At 22.7% G+C, this 26,980-nt stretch overlaps 2 protein-coding genes across 2 annotated transcripts; one reads left to right on the top strand and one right to left on the bottom strand.

Annotated features, from left to right (window-relative positions):
- Window positions 1–685: 685 nt before the first annotated feature.
- LOC122511324 (heat shock 70 kDa protein cognate 4) lies at window positions 686–9,628 on the bottom strand. Its single transcript, XM_043626485.1, has 4 exons — window positions 9,468–9,628; window positions 9,094–9,308; window positions 5,025–6,142; window positions 686–1,957 (listed from the first exon to the last, which is right to left on the bottom strand). Exons 2-4 carry the CDS (start codon window positions 9,296–9,298, stop codon window positions 1,310–1,312), a joined length of 1,971 nt encoding a protein of 656 aa, XP_043482420.1. The 5' UTR covers window positions 9,299–9,308; window positions 9,468–9,628; the 3' UTR covers window positions 686–1,309.
- Window positions 9,629–14,722: 5,094 nt separating this feature from the next.
- On the top strand, window positions 14,723–20,883 carry LOC122511305 (malectin-A). Its single transcript, XM_043626463.1, has 4 exons — window positions 14,723–15,649; window positions 17,462–17,644; window positions 17,728–17,785; window positions 20,296–20,883. The coding sequence occupies exons 1-4, from the start codon at window positions 15,269–15,271 to the stop codon at window positions 20,502–20,504; spliced, it is 831 nt and encodes a 276-aa protein (XP_043482398.1). The 5' UTR covers window positions 14,723–15,268; the 3' UTR covers window positions 20,505–20,883.
- The last annotated feature ends 6,097 nt before the right edge of the window (window positions 20,884–26,980 follow it).

Raw genomic sequence — 26,980 nt, 5'->3', positions numbered from 1 at the left:
AATACTTGCAACAAATTTTATTAACTTAAAAAATAATTTAATTTTGGCGAATGATTTTATTAAAATTATTGGAAATAATTGAATTTTTCTGAATGATTTTATGAAAATTGAAAAGATTAATTTAATTTAAATTATATTATGAATTTGAATTCTTACGACGAATTTTATTGAATAAATTGATTTCCTGTGTGACAATTTAATTATTTGTAAAAATAATTGAATTTTTGCGAATGAGTTTTTAAAAATATTTTAAATAATTGTTTTCTTTTGAACAATGTTCTTGAAAATTGTCTATATCAAATAATTGAATTCATTTGCAAAATTTTATTATTTATGAAAATAATTTAATTTATACGTTGAAAATTTTATTTTATAATTTAATTATTTTGAGAAATTTTATTAAAGTAGTAATTAGATATTGAAAATATTTGAATTAGCGGATTTAAATTAGTGAAAATTTTCCAAAAAAAAGAGAAGAAAAAAGTAGGTTTTAGTGTCACAAATTTTTAAAAAATTATCCAAATAGTACGCAATCGTAAATAAAGTATTAAATATAAAGTTTTAGTAAATGAGCGCAAAGTCTGAATATTTTTAATTTTACCGAAGAAAGACAAAAAAATTTCTACCCAAACTAAAATAATCGAAATTAACAAAACCAAAGGAACTTCGAAATGAAAAAAACAAATTAAATTTAAAAATACTGTTTTACTGAAGTTATTGATTGATACAAGTTTGAGAATGACACTGTTTTTCTCATGTAAGAATAAAAAAAAATAAAATAGAATTCAACAAAAAAAACTTTCATTAATATTCTTCGTCGTTAGTAGTAGTAATAATAATAATAAATATTAATCGCCCTTTCCTTGCATCAATGCAACGAAGAAATTAAAGAAAACAATAGAGAAAATTCAAACCACTAAAAACGTAAACATTTTGAAAAGTTGAAAAAAAGCATTAAAAATATTTTATAAAATGTCAAATTCTATAAAATATAATTTTTAATAGCCGCTTCATCTGTAAAATTATATTTTATAGAATGTGACGGACACATTATAAAATATAGTTCTAACGAGATTGAAATTTAAATTTAATTTAAATTTACTTTTAAAATGTCACTTTTTGTAGGTGGTGAAAAATCTCAAAAACAAACTGAAGAAAACTGAAGAAAAACGGGGTTTTTAAGGTTTAGTTACAACAGGATATTTTATCTATAATTTTTTATTCTTTACTCCCACATGAGAAAATTTTTGGCAGTGCAAGGAGTAAGAGAGAGTGATGAGAGAATTGTTTGCAATATTTTTCTTTTTGTTTAATCAACTTCCTCGATGGTGGGTCCTGATGCGCCACCGGCACCTGGTGCAGCACCACCTGGGGCAGCGCCTGGTGCGCCTGGGAAACCGCCGGGCATACCTCCTGGCATACCGCCGGGCATTCCACCGGCTCCTTGATAGAGTTTGGTAACAATTGGATTGCATACGCCCTCAAGTTCCTTTTGCTTGTGCTCAAATTCCTCCTTGTCTGCCAATTGATTAGCGTCAAGCCATTTAATAATGTCGTTGCATTTATCGAGGACAACTTGCTTGTCGCTCGCGCTTATTTTGTCCTTTAGTTTTTCGTCTTCGACGGTGCTCTTCATATTAAAGCAATATGACTCCAGGCCATTTTTAGATGCAATTGTCTCCTTTTGCTTCTCGTCTTCGCTTCTATATTTCTCGGCCTCATTCACCATTCTTTCAATGTCCTCCTTGCTGAGACGTCCCTTGTCATTGGTAATTGTGATCTTATTTTCTTTACCAGTCGATTTGTCGACGGCCGATACATTCAAAATGCCGTTCGCGTCAATGTCAAATGTCACTTCAATTTGTGGCACGCCACGCGGTGATGGTGGAATTCCTCTCAATTCGAATTTTCCAAGAAGATTGTTGTCCTTTGTCATCGCACGTTCTCCCTCATAGACCTGTCAAAATATCGAGAAAAATAAATTTAGTTTTCTTCAAAATTCAATTTCAAATATTCAATTATAAGAAATTCTTTTTTTTGAGAATTTAATTTCTTTTGAAGGAAAAATGTGGACACACTCTGAAGATAGAAAACAATATTTTTCATAGGAATTAAAATTTTCAAAAATTTTAAATTCAAACCTTCTTGAAATTCAACACATATAGGAATATAATTATAAAACAAGAAGAAATTCATCACTCCGAGTCTTCGACTCAGAGTGATAGATTTCTTCATTAATAATTAAAGATGATAGAAAGATAAAATCATTATTTTATATTTTAAGAAAATTGTTTCTTTAACTTCTTAAAAATTACTTTCATCCATACAATTTAATTATTACTTTCTACTATTTTTAACTAAAATTCTTCTTTAAATCAATTATTTTTAATAATTTTTGACAAAGTTCTTTGAGAATTTTCAAATCCATTTGTTTGCAATATTCAATTTTACAAAATTTCAATTATTCGTAAATTCTTCAATTAAATATATATATATATATATATATATATATATATATATATATATATATATATGTGACGCGATCTGAAGAAAGGGACCTTAGAAGCAAAACATTTTAAGGTTGGGTTAGAGTTACTTTTTTCTTGTTTGAAAGTTTCTTTTTAATTATTTCGAATTAAAATCAGTGTTTATTAAATATTTTAGTTTTAATGAAGACTTAAACTTCAATGATTTATATTGACAGTTGATCCTTTTTTTGTATTTTCAATTAAAAAATTGCAAACATAACCTATAATTTTTTGCTTCTAAGGTCCCTTTCTTCAGATCGCGTCACATATATATATTAGAAAATAAAAACTTGAAATAATTTCAAAAAAAAATTCAATTAAACTTTTTCAAAAAAAATTAATTCTACAAAATTGTTAGTTCAAAGTTTGAAAAATTAAAATTTTTAAAGATTTTAATTTGAAACCTTTTCAAAATTCAATTATTTCTTAAAATTCACGCTATAATGATTCTAATATTAAATTATTATCGAAAATTTTAACTGAAATTCATTTTTAAACAAATTTTCAAACAATTGAATTCTTTTGACGAATTTTAATAAAATCTTTAAGAAATTATCGAGCAATTTAATGAAAATTGTATTAATAATAATTTAAATTCGACTAATAGTTTTATTATTTATGAAAATAATTGAATTATTTTAAAGAAATTTATAAAAACATTTTGGACATAATTAAATGTTTGCGTAGAATATTATCAAATTTCTTTAATACCTGAATTCTTTTGAAAAATTTTATTGAAATTTTTTAATATAATTGAATTTGGGAGAAGCATTTTATTATTTATAAAGATAATTGAAATTTTGACGAGAATTTTTTTTTAATTTTTGATTAATTTTTGCAAAGATTATTTTATTATAAAATTCTACGAGAATTCAATTATTTAAATACAAAAATAAATAATTTATTGAATAATTGAATGTTTCTCAAAATTGAATTCTCATAAAAATAATTGAATTATTGCGAAGAAATTTATAAAAAATTTGTAAATAATTGAATTTCTGTGAAATTTTAATTATTTTTGAAAATAATTGAAATTTTGCCAAGAATTTTATCTGCAATACATTTTAGAAAGTTCAACAAGAATTCTATTATTAAAATACAAATAAATAATTATTTCTTAAAATTGAATTCATATCAAGTATTTTATCAAAATTTTTCTAGATAAATTATGAAGCTTTTGAAAGAAGTTTTTCTTAAAAAGTTGAAAAAATCCAATATTTTTGAGGAAAATAATTACAATTCTATGAAGAATAGATGAATTCTTATAAACAAATTTTATCAAAATTTATTAAATATAATTGATTTCTTTAAAATTAAATTTGTTGTGAATTTAATTGAATAAAAGTTCAATTATGGGAAAATTTGTCAATTAATTTTATATTTAAAAATTCAACTAATTTAAAAAACAATTGTAATTGAATTTAAAAAAAATTTTATTCTATAAAATATTCAATATAAAATTATTTTAAAATAAACAATAACTAGATAATAAATAAATGTGTTGAATTTTAAAATATAAAATTCACTAAAAAGGTTTTGCATAAACGAAATTTCATCAAAATTGAGAATTGATAACAACTTAATTCTAAATTGAATTTTAAGTCAAATTTCTTTCTATTTTTCCGAATTATTAAATTTTCAAAGTTTCTGAAAATTATTAACAATAATTCATTTAGAGAAGAATTTTAGTTAAAAATTCTAGAAAATAATTGAATATTGGAAAAGTTATAGTAGAAATTTAATCTATGCGACTAAAAAGTCGCATTTAAAAAAAAAAGTTGTATTTTATAAAAAAAAAAAGGTCGCATTTAAAAAAAAAGTCCAAAAAGGTGCATTTTATCAAAAAAATTCGAAAAATTAACATTTTATATAAAAAAAAGTTGTATTTTATCAGCAAAAATCGAAAATGTAGTAGTTAACAAAAAAAAAGTTGAAAAAGTCGTTATTTATAAAAAAAAATCTAAAAAGTCGCTTTGTATAAAAAAAAATTTGTATTTTATCAAAAAAGATCGAAAAACAGTAATTTTATAAAAAAAAGTCACAATTTTTTGAAAGGAATTCGAAAATGTCGTAATTTTATGAAAAAAAAAGTTGAAAAATCGTATTTTATATAAAAAAAAGTCTAAAGTCTCATTTAAAAAAAACTGTATATTTTATAAAAAAAAAGTAAAAAAAAATTGCATTTTATCAAAAACAGTCGAAAAGTTAGTATTTTATAAGAAAAAGTCGAAAAGTCGTCTTTTATGAAAAGAAATCGGAAAATGTTCTCATTTTTCGGAAAATTATCGAAAAAGTCGTAAAAAGTCATACTATCCAAGGTCTGCGACTAAAATCAAAATAAGTGAAAATATTTTTGAACTTAAACCCATCTTCAAAGAGCGTCACACATCTATTTTGATAAAAATTTAAATTATTAATTTAGAGAAAAAATAGAAAAGGAAATATTTCTAATTATTTGATTGAATAAAATTTAGAATTCTAAAAAGGAATTCTCACCTGAATCAATACAGCGGGTTGATTGTCCGAGTAGGTAGTGAAGGTCTGCGTCTGTTTGGTGGGAATGGTTGTGTTTCTCTTGATGAGAGCTGTCATGACACCTCCAGCGGTCTCAATACCAAGGGAGAGTGGAGCAACGTCCAAAAGTAGAAGATCCTGAACCTCCTCGGACTTGTCGCCGTGGAGAATGGCGGCCTGCACAGCAGCGCCATAGGCAACGGCCTCATCGGGATTAATCGACTTGTTCAGTTCCTTGCCATTGAAGAAGTCCTGAAGGAGTTTTTGAATCTTGGGAATACGCGTGGATCCACCGACGAGAACGATGTCGTGAATCAATGACTTGTCCATTTTGGCGTCGCGAAGTGATTTCTCAACGGGTTCAAGAGTGCCGCGGAACAAATCGGCGCAAAGTTCCTCGAAACGCGCCCGAGTGATGGAAGTGTAAAAGTCGATGCCCTCAAAGAGTGAATCGATTTCGATGCTCGCCTGAGTGGACGACGAGAGAGTTCTCTTCGCTCTTTCGCAGGCTGTTCTCAATCTGCGGAGGGCACGTTTGTTGCTGGTGAGTTCCTTTTTGAATTTGCGCTTGAATTCTTGAACGAAATGAGTGACCATTCGATTGTCGAAATCTTCACCGCCAAGATGAGTGTCGCCGGCCGTTGATTTGACCTCGAAGATGCCGTCCTCGATGGTGAGGATGGAAACGTCGAAGGTACCGCCGCCGAGATCGAAGATGAGAACGTTGCGTTCGCCGACGGCCTTCTTGTCGAGACCGTAGGCAATGGCGGCTGCGGTCGGCTCGTTGATGATACGCAGAACGTTCAGGGCGGAGATGGTTCCAGCATCCTTGGTTGCCTGACGCTGCGAGTCGTTGAAATAAGCAGGTACAGTGATCACAGCGTTGGTGACGGTCTTGCCAAGATAGGCCTCGGCAGTTTCCTTCATCTTCACCAGGACCATCGAACTCACTTCCTCTGGGAAGAAAGTCTTCTTTTCTCCCTTATATTGAACCTCGATTTTTGGCTTGTCACCATCGCTGATCACAGTGAAGGGCCAATGTTTCATGTCAGCCTGGACAGTTGGGTCATCAAAACGACGACCAATAAGACGCTTGGCATCTGAAAATCGAAAATAAACACAAATTTATACTTTCATTCATTAAAAAACAGCCACTAAAGGCAAATAATTTTTAAATCATTTCACTTTCAATGAAATGCAAAAATGTTTGCTTCTCTTTCACTCAAAAAAAATTTTTTTTATTATTTCTTTGAGAATTTTCAAATATATTTTAGAAAATAAAAAATTCCAAATAATTTTTAAAAAATCAATTAAACTTTTTCAAAAAAAAATAATTCCCAAGAATTGTTAATTAAAAGTATAAAAATTCAGATTTTAAAAATTTTTAAATTGAAACCTTTATAAAATTTAATTATTTACAAAAATCCATGCTATTATGCTTTTCAATTATTATCTAAAATTCATAATTTTAAATCAATGTTTATTAGAAAATTCAACGAGAATTCAATTATTTAAATACTAAAATAAATTATTTATTTCGAATAATTGAATATTTCTTAAAATTCAACTCTCATAAAAAATTTTATTAACAAAAATTTTAAAATAATTTGAATTCTTTCGACGAATTTCAATATAATTTTTAAGAATAAATAAATTTTTCAAGGAATTCAATTTATAGAAATAATTAAATCCTAACAAAAAATTTTATTTGTGTAAATAATTGAATCTGTGTAAAATATTTTATTACTTACATAAATAATGGAATTATTACGTAGAAATTTATAAAAAATTAATATCTAAGTAATTTAATTCCTGTGAAATTTTTATTATTTATGAAGATAATTAAATGTTAGCGTAGAATTTTATATAAATTTTTTTTTAAATAATTGAATTCTTTTGGAAAATGTTATTAAATAATAAAATTGCTGTAGAAAATTTTTATAAAAATATTTGAAAATAATTGAATTCTTGGGAAAAATTTTGTTAAAATTTGTGAAAATAATTGAATTCTTAAAAAAAATTTATTAAAATTTGTATTGAAAGTATTTAAATTCCGGACAAGAATTTTATTATTTTTGATAATTGAATTTCTTCAAAAATTTTATTAAAATTTTAAAAAATAATTGAATTCTTGCAAAGAATCTTATTAAAATTTTTGGAAATAATTTAATTCTGACGAAAAGTTTTATTAAAATTTTAGAAAAATTGAAAGTTTGCCAAGAATTTTATTAAAATTTCTAAAAATAATTAAATTTCGAAGAAGAATTTTATTATTTATAAAAATAATTGAATTTCTGCGAAGACTTTTACTACTTTTGAAAATAATTGATTTTTTGCAATCATTTGTAACTTCTTCAAAATTAATTTTTTTTTTTTGGTTTTTTCAACTAAAATTTTTATAAATCAATTAATTTTAATAATTAATTAAAACTATGTATTTAAAAAATCAACTAATTTCCAAAGAAGTTTTTCGAGAATTCAATTATTCAATTACAAATAATTCAATTTTTTATAATTGTAACTGCAGCTTTTCATGGTTTTTTTAAAATCTAATTGTTTATTTATTTTATTCAATAAAATAATCAAATTTTTATGAAGAATTTTACATTAAAATTTTCTAGAATTCAATTATTTTAAGCTTCAATCTATTTTTTAAAAATAATTAAATTTATCAAATTATGATGAAAAATATTTATAATTTAAAAATATTCTAATCTTAATTTACGAAAATAATAAATTGAATTTCTCGATAGAATTTTTCGCTGAATTAAAGAGTCATTTTTTTAAGGAAGTTTGATGAAAAACATTCCAAAAACCATTTTTTTTTTAATTTATAAATTTAATTTAGATTTCAAAACATCAATAATTTTCTTTAACTAATATTTAAATACTGAATTTTCATTTTTTTCACAAAAATTAAAATGTAAAATAATTTGAAACTTAATGAAATTGTTGTTAAAATGTTAAAATTATTTAAAATTAATTGATTTGATTGAATGAAAATTTCATAATAAAATTTTTTGATAAAATTGAAACTCGAATGTAATTTGAACTTTTGATAAATTATATTTTGAACGGGATTAAATTTCGAATAAATTAAATTTGAGATTCATTTCAGTAAAAGTTGATTAAAATTGCAAAAAAATTAAAGTTTACAGTCAATTAAATTTGATTAAATTAAAATTTTAATAAATAATAAATTTGGTTTAAATTGAAATTTTAGTAAGTAAAAAAAATAAATTTCGTTAAAATTGAAATTTCAATAAATTATAATTGAATAGATTAAAATTTGGATAAATAAATTTTTTCATTGAATTGTGGTAAAAATTTATTAGATTTAGAATAAATTTAAATTTAGACGGATTCATAATGCATATTTCATCAGTTTTGAAATTACTTCAAAAATTTTCCCGATTTTCCTGCATTTAACAAATCAGGAAAAAAATGTTCGCAAATTGTTAGAATAGAAAAAACCTAAGAAATTGTTAAAATATATCAAATAGATGACAAAGTTTTCAGTGAATAAGGAAAAACTGTAATAATTGCATTTGAATAAAAATTACTTGAATTGTTTCTTTTAGAAGCTTTAGTGAGAAAATTGTAATTTCTATTCAAATGCAACTTTAAATTGTTTACTCTGTAAAAAAATTAATTTATCACGCTTTTAAAAGTTTAAAATACGAAATTATGACAAACTTTTCTTCCAATTCTTTCATAAATCAGGAAAAAATCAAACTTCTTTAAAAAAAATCAATATTCCGATCAGCAAATCACCGAGAAAATGGTAAAAAAATTTGAACATTGATCTGAAAGATAAAAACGACAAATCATAGTATGATGAAACGATGAGTCATTTCATGGAATTCTCACAAGGAAAGCAAGGCAGGAGGCATCAAGCTATCCACCATCTTCTTTTTGTCTAGCATAAACGACCGAAGCGACGACCACGAGTCAAAACCGGAAGTGAACATTAAAAGGAGGAAATAAAACCAAAAAAAAATCACACTCGCGAAAAAAATGCAATTTTTCATTTCTTTTTTCTTTCACTTACCAAAAATGGTGTTATTGGGATTCATCGCAACTTGATTCTTGGCAGCATCTCCGATAAGACGCTCCGTGTCAGTAAATGCAACATAACTAGGTGTGGTGCGATTTCCCTGATCGTTGGCGATAATTTCAACTTTTCCATGTTGGAAAACTCCTACACAGGAATAAGTTGTTCCAAGATCAATACCAACTGCGGGTGCTTTGGCCATTTTTGTTAAGCTGTAAAAAAAAGAAAATTTCACGTTAGTTTTCCCACAAAAAAAAATGTTATTTCTCGAAAATAAACACACCAATTTTCTTGATGTGTTTATAGAAGAAAATATTATTCAAATTAGTTTTATGAAGCTATAAAAAAACGAAGAGAAATACACAACTCACCTTTAATAAATTATATGAATTAAAAAGATGAGAAGAAATGAAGTACTTTATCCTACAACGATTCGCAACGTGAGTGACGGGACGCGCGCACGAATTTCAGTATATATAATTCCGAGAGCAATCCTAGACTCTTCTCGAACATTCTCTCTTTCTCGGCGGGATAAATTTTCAACGAATCAAAGAGTGACGTCTTCTTAAATCAGCTCTATGATTGGTCCGTGAATTTGGTTCCAAAAGAATAATACCACTATTCAAAGTACTACTCGAGTCGAAATCAAAACTTTATTTTCCGTTAAATAATTACCATTTGAACTTGTAATTTATGCAGTAATTATTTTCTATTACTTTTATTTTTTAAAATACTCCCCAATTCTTGAATAAGTAGTGAATTAATAATTTTCGTATTTATTTTGACGAGAAGACGCGCTGGCTTTGCAGCGCAGGTGATACGGAAGTGATCACAAGCAAAATACACAAAGGAGGAAAAAGGAGAAAAGAAAAAGGCGTTACAATATTCTCGACTTAAGAGAATTTCTTAATTTGTCAATTAGAAAATCTAATAGATTCGAGCAATTTTCATTTTATTTCTGCACTGCTTTTTTTTTGTTTTTGCATCAGATCAGCGGAAAATTTTTGAGGTTAGGTTAGCCATTTAAGGAAATATTTTCCATATTAGGTATTAAAACAAAAATTATTGATTTCTCTGTGAAATGAAAATCGCTATCGTCATGAGCAAAGCGAGCAAAGCCAACAAATTAATACAAATTCTATAATTTATTTACATAATATAATAATTATCATAATTTATAATTATAATCTATTGCTATTCCTATTCTAAAATTATTTGTTTGTATTGAATATTCGTAAGTCTTGAAATGGTAAAAATTCTTTGTAAATAAACAAATTTTCTTTTTCTTTTTGTAAAAATTGAAATAGTTGGGAAAAATATTTTGTTTCAATTGGTTTGAAAAGAAGTTTTTTTCATAATTTAGTGATAAAATATTAAAGTTGTCTCTAATCGAGAAATAATCAATGAGCACGTGTTGATTTAGAATCATATATATAGACAATTTTAATACTCGAATAAAGAATTTGTGAATGTGTGCTAAAAGGTCAATACGTAAAGTTGTTAAAACCAGTGACGTGTTTCAAAGGTGAATCCACTTTTCTAAATGACGAAAAATCGGCAAAAATTATTTAATATTCATACAGAAAAGCATTTACAGAATAATTACCTACAATGGCGGCATTTTTTTTCTCTTTTTTAAAACGTTTAAAACAGAGAATCGAGGGAGAAAGAAAAAATTTTAAACTTATTTTTATAAAATAATTCTAGAAAGTAAATAATAAACAATGAAAATAGATATAAAATAGTTTCAATGACATTTTTTTCTCTTTTTTAGGAAAAAATTCGGGAAGAAAGAGAAAATTTTAAACTATTTTTTTAAAAAATAATTCCAGTAAATAAATAATAAAAATAAATAGATATATTTTGTTTAATTGTTTAAATAATATTTGACAGATTTTTCATACTAAATTACAAATTAACAAAAAAAATATTAATATTTTAAGTTAGATTGAAATTTTCATTGAAATAAATTTAAAAAATTATAGTAGAATATACATAGTATAAGGAATAATCTAATCAAAACTAGAATAATAATAACAACGTTTACCTTCTATTTGTAAACAAACATAAAATATCGGCAACTATTTAATACAAAAATATTCGATAACGACAATTTAGTAAATTATTTTACTTATTTATTTTAATCTCATTTTATTAATTATTAATTTTTTAAATTTTATTAATTTATTTATTTTCTACATTGCTTTAAAATTAATTTCAATGAATTTATTTTTCATTAAATTCATTGAATTATTAAATTCATTTTAATTAATTATTCATATAGGTATAATCCTTATTGTGTTAATTATTAATTTTTAGAAATTTATTAATTTTCTACATTTAAAAAAAAAATAATTTCAATGAATTTAATAATTAAATTATTTATATTTTAATTAAAATTTAGATTTTTTGGAGAAAAAAAAGATCGATTTCATCGTTTTCTTAAAGCGTAAAGGTTATTTTATTAATAATTTTATTTTTTCAAAATTTAAAATTATTTATTTTTTAGGAGGGGGCGGGTCAAAATTGACTATTTTGTATAAACAAAAAAGGTTCGTTTAGTTAAAAATATCAACAAATGTCCTTAAGAGATAAACTTCCAGTCAAGGTTTTTTATGCTTGGAAAAATCTCATTGACGTTCAATTTATTTCAGTTTCTATATAAGCATTTGAAAAAGTCTGACGATTTAAGTAGGAAATACCTGACAAGGTTTCCTTGAAGGTGAATTAAATTTTTAATATTTTCATTTATAGGTATTCATTTTCATTCATATTATTAAAATTATTGTTTATTTTTCTTTTTCATTATAATATTGCTGAAATAGTTTTTTTTTTATTATTTTCCTTTTATTTTATAATTATTTGGAACTAATTTTTATTTTTTATTATTTGTTTCCTTTTTATTATAATAATTGATGAAATAATTTTTATTATTATTTCTTTTCTTTTTTTTATAAATAAATTGCAGAAATAATAATTTTTCTTTTTCATAATTAATTGCTATGAGCTAATTTTTATTTTTTATTGGATTTTTTATCCAGGTACATAATGGGAAACAAAATAGAGAAAAAAATATATAAAATACCAAATTTTAATAGATATTATAATTTTTAAAATTAAATTTTTAGATATATATTTATTATGAAAATATGAATATTGAAAATTTTTCTCTATTATTCAAATCGAAGAGAATTTGTAAGAAATTTTTAATTTTTAAAAATACGAGAAACGAATTTGCACTTTAATTTTATTTCGACTGCAGTAGAAATTAACCTTGATTTAATGGTCTCTGCGGTATATTGCTGAAAAATCAATAGTTTCTTCAGAAAATCTACAAATATATATGTATATATATGTATAGAAAATATAGTTATTCTGAATTTTAAGGGGTCGTCCATGTGTCATTTGGACACTTTTGGGGGGAGGGACCTAGAAAAGTCTGTAAATTTCCACTGACGAGGTTCACGATTTGATCGATTCAATTTTCAATTTCGTCGATTTAATTTGATTTCATTCATTTAATTCATTTAATTTCTTTATTCTTTGTTCTTAATTCTAATTTATATAATTTTATTTATTATTTTTTTATTTCTTTTTTTTATTATTTGATAACCTTCTTTTTTTCATTAGAAAAAATTTTTTTCTATTATGAAAAATGAAATAGTAGTAATTATAAATCAATTTATTAATATTTTTGTTACATTATATTAATCTTTTCTTATTAAAAAATTAATTGTTTATTTATATTTTTATATGTTGTAAATTAAAATGCACCTAATTCATTGAAACACAGAGGTTTATAATTTTTTCTTGAGATAAACATAAGCGACAGCTCCATTTATTTCGTTTCCATTTAGAGTGTGAGGCAGGGATGGGTACGTAACATACTTCATGTATGTTACATGGGTTTGTTACTGTATGTTACCTAGTACGTTACGTCCTTACATTGTTACATCCATGTATTTTTCGAGAGTGGGGGGTAACATACGTATGTTACTTCATGTAACATACATGTAACATACGTAGAAAACCTCGAGTTACGCGTAACTGCGCAACCCTGGTGTGAGGTGTGCTTTCTATGTTCTTTTTTATTCTTTATGCTTATTTCTTATTTCGATACTTTTCGAGTACGACTTTTTTCAATTCGAGCTTTTTCTGCTTTGCATTTTTTTAGATTTTAGATTTCAGAAAGGATAGAAAGGATTTTCTTATAAGAAATAAAATAATAAAATAATTATTGTATTTATTTATTTATTCGTTGAACATTCTATGTACGAGTTGGACATTCGTTTTGAATTTTGAGAAAACAGTTATTAGGTTTTAGATTTTAGAAAAAACGATTTTTAATTAATTTTTCTTCTTTTTTAACTATATTTTTTTGTTATTTAAAAATATTATTTATTTTGACAATTGTAATTTCGAAATATTACCTTTTTCCCGCCAACTATACCAGAGACCTCAAGTTGTTAAAAAATATATAAGATACACTGTAAAAAATTCTCATGTAAATTTACTACGTCCGACGTAGGAAAAGAAAATCACTACGTCAAGCGTGTAATTTTACAAATGGCTGATCATTTGACATAACCTGCATGTTATTTTACATGCTCAATGTTAAAATGGGTTGCTTCAAATAGCGTTCTGTTCAAAAACATGCCGCATGTAATTTAACTAATGCGTAATCTGTTAAATAATACTACACTGTAAAAAATTCTGGTGTATTAAAACATACTGAATGTAATTTTACACAGCAATATTATAGGCTGGACGTAGTAAATTTACTAAGTTTCAAAGTAGTTTTACTATTTTTAATAATTTTACTTTATATGACTATGTAATTTAATAGTTTTGTGTAAATTTACTACGTCCGACGTAGGAAAATTTGATCACTATGTCCAGCATGTTGTATTACACTCGTCTGTTTTTTTACTTTATTCTGTGAATTTACAATGGTCATGTAAAGTTACCACGGATACGTAAATTTACGTTGTATTGCATGTAAGATTACATGCCGCGTGTATTTTTCCTTTAGCGCGGAGTTAAATATATTATATGGATGCTTGCACATGCTCAAAATAAAGTGAACTGCCAACACCGACATTTTGCCTTTTTTGTGTTTTTATTATTAGTATATATATTTTAGTGTTTTCAATTAGTATTATTTAACAGATTACGCATTAGTTAAATTACATGCGGCATGTTTTTGAACAGAACGCTATTTGAAGCAACCCATTTTAACATTGAGCATGTAAAATAACATGCAGGTTATGTCAAATGATCAGCCATTTGTAAAATTACACGCTTGACGTAGTGATTTTCTTTTCCTACGTCGGACGTAGTAAATTTACATGAGAATTTTTTACAGTGTAATTGAAAACACTAAAATATATATACTAATAATAAAAACACAAAAAAGGCAAAATGTCGGTGTTGGCAGTTCACTTTATTTTGAGCATGTGCAAGCATCCATATAATATATTTAACTCCGCGCTAAAGGAAAAATACACGCGGCATGTAATCTTACATGCAATACAACGTAAATTTACGTATCCGTGGTAACTTTACATGACCATTGTAAATTCACAGAATAAAGTAAAAAAACAGACGAGTGTAATACAACATGCTGGACATAGTGATCAAATTTTCCTACGTCGGACGTAGTAAATTTACACAAAACTATTAAATTACATAGTCATATAAAGTAAAATTATTAAAAATAGTAAAACTACTTTGAAACTTAGTAAATTTACTACGTCCAGCCTATAATATTGCTGTGTAAAATTACATTCAGTATGTTTTAATACACCAGAATTTTTTACAGTGTATGTAACAAAGTTCATTTCCCATTTTCCAAGCGGAGTTTCCTCACAAATGGCGGCATTTTCATTAGTTCATGATTGAAAAGTCAACGTGTCAGTGAAATGTTGGTTTAGAACGTTTAGGAAAAAAGTAAATGTTCTATTTTATTAAAAAAAAGAGAGGCTAGTATTTAAAGCAGATGGAGGGATTTTGCATAATAAATACACCTGTCAACGTTTCATTGGAAGGCGCTCCGTATTAATAGTAATGTAGTATTTTTCATCCTAACCTTATCACAAATATCCTAATATATATATGGAATGTTTATAATTTGAAGAGAAATTTCTTTCGAAAGAAATTGTATTTTGACAAGATGTTATCTAAAGAAACATTCATGAAAATGTCTAATTTACGTTTTTGTTGTTTAACTTTATTGTTATTTTTGACAACATTTATCATTCCAAGTGCAAAGTGTTACGATGTGATTTATGCAATTAACGCTGGAGGAGATTCTCATGTAGATAGTTTTGGCATTCGTTATGCCAAAGATCCACTTTCGGGAAAAATTGGCACCAGCTCTGATTATGGAAAACAACTTCTTATTGGAAGAATTAATCCTGTCGACCAAATCCTTTATCAAACTGAACGTTATCATCATAGTACGTTTGGCTACGATATTCCAGTGAGCGATGATGGGGACTATGTTATGATCCTTAAATTCTGCGAAGTTTATTTCAATTCCGCTAATATGAAGGTTTGATTTATTTTTCAAATTTGGTTTTACTAATTTAATTTAGAAACAGGGTTGCCACAGGTCAGGGAAAAGTCAGGGATTTTTATTAAAAGTACTGGAAAAAATTAAATGTTTAGAATTTATAAGAAAATTCTGAATTTTTGTGTCTTTTTTGCTTACCTCATAAACTATGAACTTTCCACGAATTCTAAAAAAAACCTTCAATTTTTTCTATTTCTGACAATAATAATTTTAATTTCAATTCTGTTGAAATTAGTTTCAATTTTTAAAATTTTAACGCAATTCTTTAAAAAAATTCAACTATCTTAAAATTCTTTCCAAAAATTCAATTATTTTCAAAAATTTTTAAAAAACATTCTCGTCAACATTTTAATTATATTAATAAATAGCAAAATTCTTCGCCGAAATTCAATTATATTCAGGAATTTTTATAAAATTCAATTATTTTTACAAATAACAATATTCATCACAAGAATTCAATTATTTTCAAAAAATCTAAAAAAATTGTCAACATTTCAATTATCTTTATAAATGAATAGCAAAATTCAATTATTTTCAGGAATTTGAATAAAATTCATTGTAAAATTCAATTATTTTCAGGAATTTGAATAAAATTCATTTCAAAATTCAATTATTATCAGGAATTTTAATAAAATTCATTAGAAAATTCAATTATTTTCAGCAATTTTAATAAAATTCATGGCAAAATTTCAATTATTTTTTAACAATTTTCTTAATTGCATGATTTTCAATATTCTACTATTTTAATAAAATTTCCCAAAAGAATTAAATATTATTAAAAAAAAAAATTTTCAATTATTTTCCAAAAAAGTAAAAATTTCACAGGAATTCAATTATTTAAAATAGAATTGGCATAAATTTTTCCAAAAAAATTAAATGTTTTAAAATTTGGCATTAAATTCTTCGCAGTAATTCAATTATTTTCATAAATTTTAAAATTAGTTTCAGGAATTTAATTATTTTCAAAAATTTTAATAAAATTCATTGCAAAATTTCAATTATATTCAAAAATTTTTTCGTAATTCAATAATTTGTATATCTATTGTTTTAACAAAATTACCCAATAGAATTCAATTATTTAAAAACAATTGTGACAAAGTTCTACACGAATATTTAATTAGTTTCTAAAATAATTAATATTTCACAGGAATTCAAATATTTAAAATAGAATTTTATTAAAATTCGTCGAAATTAAATTTTGGAGAAGTTGCTAATAATTGCAATATTTTGAAATAATAGAATTTTGTAAAAGATTAAAATTAAAATTTTTGAAAATTAGAATTTTTCATACCTTTAATTAAAAATTCTATGGAACTAATTTTTTTCAAAAAGCTTAATCGAAATTTTTGAAAATTAATTCAAGTTTTTATTTTCTAATGCATAATATTTAATTGAAGAATTTCTGAATAATTAAAATTTCGTAAAATTGAATTGTAAACAAACGAATTTGAAAATTCTCAAAAGAAATTTGTCGAAAATTATTAAAAATAATTGATTTAAAGAAGAATTTTATTTAAAAATTGTGGAAAATAATAATTGAATTGAAATGATGAAAATAATTTTAAAGAAGTTAATTATTTATTTAAAAAATGAGTTTTTGGTGTTTTTGAATAATTTTACAATTAAGGAAATTCGTAAATAAATGTAATACTTAGAACATTTTTTGGAGTATCTATTATCTAATAATTTTTAGAGTGAATCAGAATATTCTTTAGAGTCAGGAAAAAAGTAAAAATTTTGTCTGGAAATCAAGGAAAAGCAAAATTTAATTTTTGTGTTTCTCGAATACAGGTTTTCGACATTATATTAAATGGCGATCATACAGTGGTGTCGGATTTGGATATTTTTGATAAAGTCGGCCGTGGAATTGCACATGATGAATATGTACCATTTACAATACAAAATGGTAAATTTTATTACAATGACGACGAGTCCGAAATAGTTGGTGGTAAAATTCGTGTTGAATTTATAAAGGTATTTTATTTTGAAAAAATGGAACTAAATTTAGAAATAAAATCACTGTAGCAAAGTAATAAAAATTGTAATATTCTTTTCAGGGCTACCGTGATAATCCAAAGATAAACGCTATTGCTGTTATTAAAGGAAGCCTCGATGGTAAGTTAAATATTTTTCAGAGTTGACACTATTCAGGGCAAAGTCGGGAAATTTTTTTAAAAGTCCTAGAAGAAAAATTAAATTTTTAAACTAGAAAAAACTAAATGCTACAAAAAATTTATACATACTATTAAAATTAATTTTTTTCTAGTACTTTTAATTTTGGAATCTTTTTTGTTTGCCTCATAAACTATATGAAGTTACCACAAATTTTAATACAAAACTTTCAATTTTTTTCTATTTCTGACAATAATTTATTTTAAATAACATCATTCTTGAAGAACTATCATGAAATTATTACTTATTATTTAATGAATAATTTCACTTAACAATTTCAAAAATAATTGAATTCTATAAAAGTTTCATTTTAAAATGTTAGAAAATTTCAATTTTCAATAAATTTAATTAGAAATTTTAAAGAAATTAGTTTTTTTAAGAGAGCTTTAATAATATACAAATTATTCTGAAATTAGGTAGTCCAAATTTTTAATTGTATATTTAATTAATTATCAAAAATAATGGATTTATAGAAGAATTTTAGTTAAAAAATCAAAAAAAATAATTGAATTTTGGAGAAGTTACAAAAAATTGCAATTTTTTGAAATAATTGAATTTTAAGAAGGTTTCAAATTCAAATCTTTCGACAATCTCAAGTTTTTATACTTTTAATTAATAATTCTGTAGTAGAACTAATTTTCTTGAAAAATATTTATTTTATTTCTATTGAAATTAGTTGAAGAATTTCTTTTGAATTTTTGGATATAATTTTAATTATTTCAAAATTATTTACGCAATTATTCATAGGAATTTAATTATCTTGATAAATAAATAAACAAAATTCCTCCAAGAAATTCAATTATTCTAAAGGAATTTCCATACAATTCTTTGCAAAATTCAATTATTTTCATAAATAGCAATATTCATCACATAAATTCAATTATTTTTATAAATATTACAATTCTTTTTAAGAATTAAATTATTTTTTATATAATTTTAAATTTTAATTGAATTTCTCGAAAAATGCAATTATTCTAAAATATAATATTGAAATTTGTCGAAAGAATTTAATAAGTTATTAAATTATAATAATTATTCAATAAATTTATTATTCAAATTAAATTCTTTGAAAATTACAATTTTTCATTTACTTTTAATTGTCAATTTTGTAGAATTCATTTTTTTAAAAAGTTTAATTGATTCTTTTAAATATTATGTGAAGTTTTCATTTTCTAATATAAATTTAATTGAAGAATTTCCAAAAAATCGAAATTTCATAAATTTGAATTGTTAACAAATGGATTTGAAAAATCTCAACGAGAACTTTCTTAGAAATTATTATATTAAAAATTATTGATTTAAAGAAAATAATTGAATTATCGAAATTTTTAATGAAAAATCTTTAAATTTAAATTTCAAAAAAAAAATTAATGAAAATTAGCTTCTAATTTTTTAAAATTCAATATTTTCAGTATTTTCAATTACATATTTCGGAAAATTCAAACATGTACAAAAAGTAACATTTTTTTTGGCCTAAACCTCAAAACAAGAATTATTTTAAAATTATTTTTAACATTTTGGAGAAAAAAATCATGTTCAAAATTTTTAATTAGAATTCATCAAAAATTTGATTTTTTTATTTATATTTTTCAAAAATTTGATTATTTTTATTTATATTTTTCAAAAATTCAATTATTTTAAAAAGATTTTACCAAATTTCAATTGTTTAGAAATTTTTTAATTGCACATAATTCAAAAACTTAATTTTTTAAAAATTATTTAAAAATATTTTTAAAAAATTAATTGTAAGTATTTCTTTATTATAATTTTTTGAAAATATTATATCTTATAACAGACTTTTTAGTTACAGTTACAATTATTATAAAAAATTGAGTTTTTGTATTTAAATAATTGAATTATTCTAGAAGAATTTTCGGAAAATTATTTAAAATAATGAATTTTGTCATGAAGTTTAGTTGAAAATTGTAGAAAATAATTGAATCCAACAAGAGTTATAATTGTAATTCTTAGAAATTATTAAAATTGAAAAATTTTATTCATTTTCTGTAAACAATTATATTTACCTGTAAAAAGAATTTTGTCAGGGAAAATAATTCTAATGTCAGTAAATTGTTAGGGAAATTAATAAACTGAAACTTGTGACCGCCCTGAATATTCTAATATTATAACGATTATAATATAAAATAATGATTTTTTTACTGGATGATCTTAAATTATTATAAGTTATTGAATTTTAAAAATTTTTATTTCTGACGAAAAATAATAATTAAATATTTATTTAAGAATGATAAATGATATTTAATTTTGAGTATTTAATCATTTTGACAGTGAATCAGAATATTGTTTAGGATGAGGAAAAAAGTCAAAAATTTTGTCTCGAAATCAGGGAAAAGTGATTAAATTTTTGTGTCAACCCTGAAAGAATTTTGTCGGGAAGAAATAAATTTTTCATAAATATTATTTTCTGAAATTTGTTTTCTTTTTTTTTGTAGACGTTCCACAATTAGGACCAATTCCTCAAGATTCTGAGGAAGAGGAAGATTCACAGGAGGAAGAGGAGGAAGTTGTGAGTCGACCTAGACACACCAGTGGTCCACGAACACCAGATCCATATTCAGAGGAAAGTTCATCGGTGATGTTACCTATTTTAATTGCTATAGGAGCGTTCATACCGATTCTCTTCTGTCTCTGTAAATTGTAGAAAAGAAATCCGAAGCTTTCAGGTACTGTGTACTTAAAAAGTATATGATTATTATTCGTTAAGAGAAGAAACGGTGTTCAATTACGTTAAGCAAACGACTGAATTTTGAATTTTCAGTGAATTCGATTTATCACATTTTTATAAGTCAATTAAAAACGCCCTCAATTCTAATTCACATAATCTTTCTAATTTAAATTTTTTCTCTTTTCTTCTTTCTTTTTCTTTTGGTTTTCTATCGAATTATTATCTATAGATACTTAAAAATAATTTTTTGACCATTCTCCGCTTTTTTCACCCTTTTAATATTTTAAACGTTTTAAACTCATTTTTATTATTTTATTCATTTTCTAATATACCACTGACTCGAATTTTAATTCTTTTAAAATATTTTCATCACAGAATTTTTTCCTTCTATTTTAAGAAATTTTTAATTTTAAAAATGTTTTCGATTTTCAATTTATTTTTATCGCCTTTGTCTATTTTTATAGATTTTAATAATTAGGTGTTTTTAATTCTATTTTAAGTCGAATTTGCTGTGAATTGTGAGAGTTGATACTATGTTAAGCAAATGATTCTAATATAATAAACAATTATTTATTGAAATAAAAAATAAATTAAATTATACAAAGAAAATAGTTGTCATCAGATGACAAGGAGTTTATATATGTGTGTTCAATAATAAGTTTTAATAAAAAAAAAAGAAAACAGAAAAAGAGAGAAAGAGAATAATCTGAGAGTTGACGCACACCAAATTTGCACGGGTTTTAGATTAATATTACAATAATGATATGCGAAAAAATTTTAGATATTGTCCTTTTTATTCTAAAGGACTCGATATAAAATTGTCAGATATTAACATCTGATTTAGATATTCTCAAATAAAAATTGTTTTATTATTGTAAAAACAAGTTCTTGCTTATTTTACCAAATACATTTATTCTTTAATAAAATTTATTTATTAAAAATAATTATTAAAATTTATTCTTTATTATTGTTATTATTATTTACTGCCTATATTAATTATTTACTAATTATTAATTATAATAATCTGATAATTCTGTCTTTAATTAATTAATTCATTCATTCTGCCCGCTGATTGAAGTTAGTCTAATTCAAATTTAGAGAATAAGTTTTGTGATTATATTATTGAAAAAAATTTAGAAATTAATACATTTTTCATAATTTTGTGTTAATATGTGAATTTTTTTTCATTTAAAAAAAAGCATTTTCTATAACTTTTTATATCACTTTTTGTAATTATTCTTATAAATAGTAAAATTTTTTGCAAAAATCCAATTATTTACAAACAAAATTTTAATAACATTTCACGAATGAATACAATTATTTTCTAAAATTTTAATAAATCCTCCAAAACAATTCAATTATTTTTTTAAATAGTAAAATCTTTGCAAAAATTCAATTATTTTCAAGAAACTTTCACTAAAGAATTCAGTTTATTTCTTAATTCGATATAAAATCTTTGCAAAAATTCAATTATTTTCAAAAAAATTTCACGAAAAAATCCAATTATTTTCTTTATTCGATATTAAATATTTCAAAAGAATTCAATTATTTTCTAAAATTTTAATAAATTCTTCGAAAAAATTCAATTTTATTTGTAAATAGTAAAATTCTTTGCAAAAATTCAATTATTTTTAATACATACAATTTTAAAAATATTTCATGAAACAATTCAATTTTTTAAAAAAATTTTTATATTATATTTTGTAAAAAATTCAATTTTTTTCTAAAATTTTAATAAATCTTTCGAAACAATTCAATTATATTTATAAATAGCAAAATTCTTTGCAAAAATTCAATTATATTTAAAATAATTTCACGAAAGAATTGAATTTATTTCTTAGTTCGTTATAAAAAATTTCAAAAGAATTCAATTATTTTCTAAAATTTTAATAAATTTTTTGAAACAATTCAATTTTATTTGTAAATAGTAAAATTCTTTGCAAAAATTCAATTATTTTTAATACAATTTTAATAATATTTCATGAAAGAATTCAATTTTTTTTCTTAATTCGATATAAAAAATTTCGAAGGATTCAGTTATTTTCTAAAATTTTAATAAATTCTTTAAAAAATTTCAATTCTATTTGTAAATAGTAAAATTCTTTGCGAAAAATTCAATTATCTTTTAAACTTTTAATAAATCCTTCGAAACAATTCAATTCAGTATATTTATAAATAATAAAAATCTTTGCAAAAATTCAATTATTTTAAAAAAAATTTCACGAAATTTAATTTTAATTAATTAATTTTCACGAATTCATTTTTTTTCTTAATTCGTTATAAAATTTTTCAAAAGAATTTTAAAAAATTTTAATAAAATTTAATAATTAAATGTTTAATTGTAATTATTAATAAACACGATTATTTTAAAAAGTTGAAAGAAATTGTTCATTAAATTCAATTATTTTTAAGATTTTTCATTAAAATTAAAAAAAAACTCCATTAATTTAAAAAAAATTGATTTAATAATATTAAATTCCTTTGGGGAAATCAATTAAAATCGTATTTAAAATGATTGAATTCTCATAAAGCAATTTATTAAAATATGTTTGAAAATACATAATTGAATTCTTCTAAAGAATTTTATGAAAATTATATTTAAAAATAATTTAAGTCATCTGAAGAATTTTATTATATTTACAAAAATAATTGAATTTCAGCGCAGAATGTTATTTAACATTTTTTTTTTAAATAATTCGATTCTTTCGAGAAAGTTTATTAAAATTGTATTGAAAAAACTTGAATTTCTGCATAAATATTTTATTAATTATGAATATAATTGAATTCGTGTGTAGAATTTAAAAAGAAAATTTTTAAATAAAGAATTCAATTGCTTTTGCTTTGAAGAAATTTTATGTAAATTGTTGAAAAATGTTAAAAATTATCATTTTTTTTAGAAATTGATGAAAAAATTTGCATAATTTCTATTTTTTAATATCTTGTCCTTTTTTTTGAAAAAGAAGAAAAATACATTTTTTTTAACAATAAATAATCAAAATTTGCATAATTTCTATTTCTTCATCACAATTTTTTAGCAAAATACTTACATTAATATTGAATTAAAAATAATTTAATTCGACTAAAAATTTTTATTATTTATGAAAATAATTGAATTTAATTTTAATTATTAAAGTTTAAAAAGATAATTGAATTCTTTTGAGCAATTTTATTCAGTTTGTTTTGAAAATAATTTAATTTTTGCTAAGAAATTTATTATTTATGATCAAATAGTTAATTTTTTGTGAAGAATAAATTATATTAAAACTTCTAAAATTAATTGAATTCTTTCTAGAAATTGTATAAGAATTAATTCAATTCCTACGAAGAATTTTATTATTTATGAAAATAATTGAATTCTTGCAAATTTTTTACACGATTTTAATTAAAATTGTATTGAAATTAATTCAACTTTTATATAGAATCCTATTAAATTATTTATGTAATTTCCGTTTTTGAATTTAGTACTAATTTTACTATATTTGAGTTTATTTACAGCGAAAGAATTATTACTAAAAATTGTAATTTAGTAATTTAGAATTTAGAAATTCGATTTTTTTAAATTTGACAAAATATTGTGTATCGCAAAAAAAAAAGAATTATTATCAATGGTTCAGTGTCCAATTTTTATCTTATCAAATACTTTTCAATTATTTTCGAAAGTGTTGAAAATTATTTCAATATTTAAAAAAAGAAGAATAAAAAAATTTTTTTTTTGATCATTTTGTGTTTTATCAAATCTGCGAATAATAAAAATAGAAAAAGTAGAATCAAATTGGTATTTCAGGATTAATTTATTACGTCAAAAGAATTTCCGATACTTTATAATCCCAAACATCTGGTGGACAGTAATAAAAATAAGAGGCAATTTTAACGTTATCTTTCGATGAAAAAAAAATTATTATTAGATTGCATTGAACATTTTTTTTCGCTGAATAATGAACTCTAATGAAGGAGTCGGTAATTTTTATCACTTCGATTTTGAATTTTAAAATAGAAGTTTTAATTATAAAAAAAAAAGATTTCATAAGAAAATGCTTAAATATTAAAATTTATTTTGTAATAAAAAAGAATTTTTTTCACAGTATTTTTCTTCGTATTTTTCTGAAATATTTTCTAATCTATTTTTTTGAAAGATAATTTTTTCTAGGAATTCTCTTCTTTTGCAACATTCGAGGCGACAGTTTGAAAAAAAATAATGTTAAACAAACAAAAAGGTGGAACAATTTTATAAAACTTTAAGCTTTATTTGAAGAAAAAAATGTCAAAATTATTTATGAGGGAGGATTTTATTGCTGCGGAACGAATGAGATAAAGTAAACATTCGAAAAGAGAAAACTATGAGAAATTCAGAGTTATCAAAATGTTATGAAAACTTAATTTTTTATCGATTTATAATATGAATTTCTTTCAGTCGATATTGTGTTCTAAAAATCGATAAAATTACTTATTAAAGATGGAAAATTAAAATTGAAAACAAGATGAATTCGATGAGAATTATTTTGAGGAAAAAAATAAGAAATAATTATTAATATTTTCCAGAGTGAAATTCTTTGACGTGCAGAAATTTATTGATATACGAGAGTACAATTCGAATTCCAGTGACTAATTCAAGTTGCAGTTATTTTAACTGGTTAATTAGTATGGTGAATTAGTGAATTAAAGCAACAAGACGTGATTGGTGATGACTTAGGTCTTAGATTAAGAAAGCCGCAATGGCAGATTGTTAATTTTATATTCTGATAATAATTCACTATTCATTCCACTTCCGATCGGAATTCTATTTTATTTAAATTTTATTTATTTAATTATTAACTGGATTTTTGTTCTTTTTTTGAAAATTTGCTCTACTTTAAATCCGCCAATAGATATTATTATTTTTTGTAGATATTTGAATTTTTTAAAATGTTTAAATGAATTTTAATTGAAAATTTTGGAAATAATAGAATTCTTAAAAATTTTTGTGAATGATCTTCAAGTGTAAATTCAATAAAAATAAAAATTAATAAAAAATAAGATTCTAAAAATAATATTAAAATAGTTTTGAAAAAAATAAATTTTCTGATTTATTTCGTTTTAATTTTTTAAAATTAAATTATTTTCGATATTCAATATTTTCGAAAAATTACTTTACAATATTTATAAAAAATTAATTTTTAGAATTTCTTTATAATAATTTTTTAAGATTCAATTACCTTCGAACAAAGTAAATTAACATTTTTAAAAATTTACTATTTTAGAATTTTTGAAATTTTACCAAATTTCAAATCTTTTGGACATTTTTTAATTGTATGTAATTGTAAAATTATTGTATTACAATATAATAATTAGCATCAATTTTATTTCTTAATTTCAATTGTATTCATAAAATTCAAAGTTTTTTAACAATAAAGGGAAAAAATGTTTATAAATTATATTTGGCAATTAGAAAATTTAATTGTAAATGAAACTGTAAATTTTTGAATTTTTAGAAAACAAAATACAAAATAGAATACAAAATTTTATTGAAAAAAATTTTCTTTTTTCTTTTTTTTATAAATTTTTAGAATACAAAATTTTATTAAAAAAAATTTTCTGTTAAATTTATTTACGAATATCTTTAATTGAAAAATTATTTGAAAACAATTTCTTTTTTAATTATTTTAAATATTTAATTATTATCATTTTTCCATAGGAATTAGGATTTTCAAAAATTTCAAATTCAAACCTTTTTGAATATTATAATAATCAAAGAGTATCGAGTGTTAAAATCATTATTTTATATTATAAGAATATTTTTACTGTAATTCATATTTTAATTCCTGTGAAATTTTTATTATTTATGAAAATAATTAAGTTTGCGTACAATTTTATTAAATTAGTTTTTAAATAATTGATTTCTTTTCGGTAATTTTAATAGAATAGTATTTATAGAAAATCATTGAAATGAGGAAAATTTTTGAAAATAATTGAAATTTTGATAGGAATTTTTTTAAAATTTTCGAAAATAATTGAATTTTGAAGAAGAGATTCTTTTATTTATAAAGATAATAATTGGTATTTTGTCGAGATTTTTTTGTAAATTTTGAACATAATTGAATTTTGTGATAAGAATTTTATTACTTTTGAAAATAATTGAATTTCTGCAATCATTTGTAACTTTTTTTTTATTGTTTTTAACTAAAATTCTTCTATCAATCCATTGTTTTTAATAATTAATCAAAAATATGTTGACAAATTTAATTAATTTTAGAAGATTTTGAATTATTAAAATTTTTCAAAAATCTAAGTTCATTAAAATTTCTAATTAAATTCATTCAACATTAAAATTTTATAAGATTTCTAATTAAATTCATTCAAGATTGAAATTTTATAAAATTTCAAATTGAAACCGTTTGAAGTTCATTTATAATTATGAAAATTGTAAACGCAATTCTTTGAATTAATATTGAAATATTTAAATAAAATTATTCATA

Source organism: Leptopilina heterotoma, unplaced genomic scaffold, assembly GCF_015476425.1.
Source record: "Leptopilina heterotoma isolate Lh14 unplaced genomic scaffold, ASM1547642v1 Lhet_121, whole genome shotgun sequence".
NCBI classification, from domain to species: Eukaryota; Metazoa; Arthropoda; class Insecta; order Hymenoptera; family Figitidae; genus Leptopilina; species Leptopilina heterotoma.
Note: the sequence above shows the minus strand (reverse complement) of the source record. Positions and strands in the feature narration are given on the sequence as shown.

Excerpts from the sequence above, each read along its gene's own strand:
- LOC122511324 (XM_043626485.1), bottom strand. The coding sequence starts at position 9,298 with ATGGCCAAAGCACCCGCAGTTGGTATTGATCTTGGAACAACTTATTCC. Across the intron at positions 6,143-9,093 it reads TCCCAATAACACCATTTTTG|ATGCCAAGCGTCTTATTGGT; the intron begins GTAAGTGAAAGA and ends TTCGATTTTCAG. Across the intron at positions 1,958-5,024 it reads AACCCGCTGTATTGATTCAG|GTCTATGAGGGAGAACGTGC; the intron begins GTGAGAATTCCT and ends ATATTTTGACAG.
- LOC122511305 (XM_043626463.1), top strand. The coding sequence starts at position 15,269 with ATGTTATCTAAAGAAACATTCATGAAAATGTCTAATTTACGTTTTTGT. Across the intron at positions 15,650-17,461 it reads TCAATTCCGCTAATATGAAG|GTTTTCGACATTATATTAAA; the intron begins GTTTGATTTATT and ends TCTCGAATACAG. Across the intron at positions 17,786-20,295 it reads TATTAAAGGAAGCCTCGATG|ACGTTCCACAATTAGGACCA; the intron begins GTAAGTTAAATA and ends TTTTTTTTGTAG.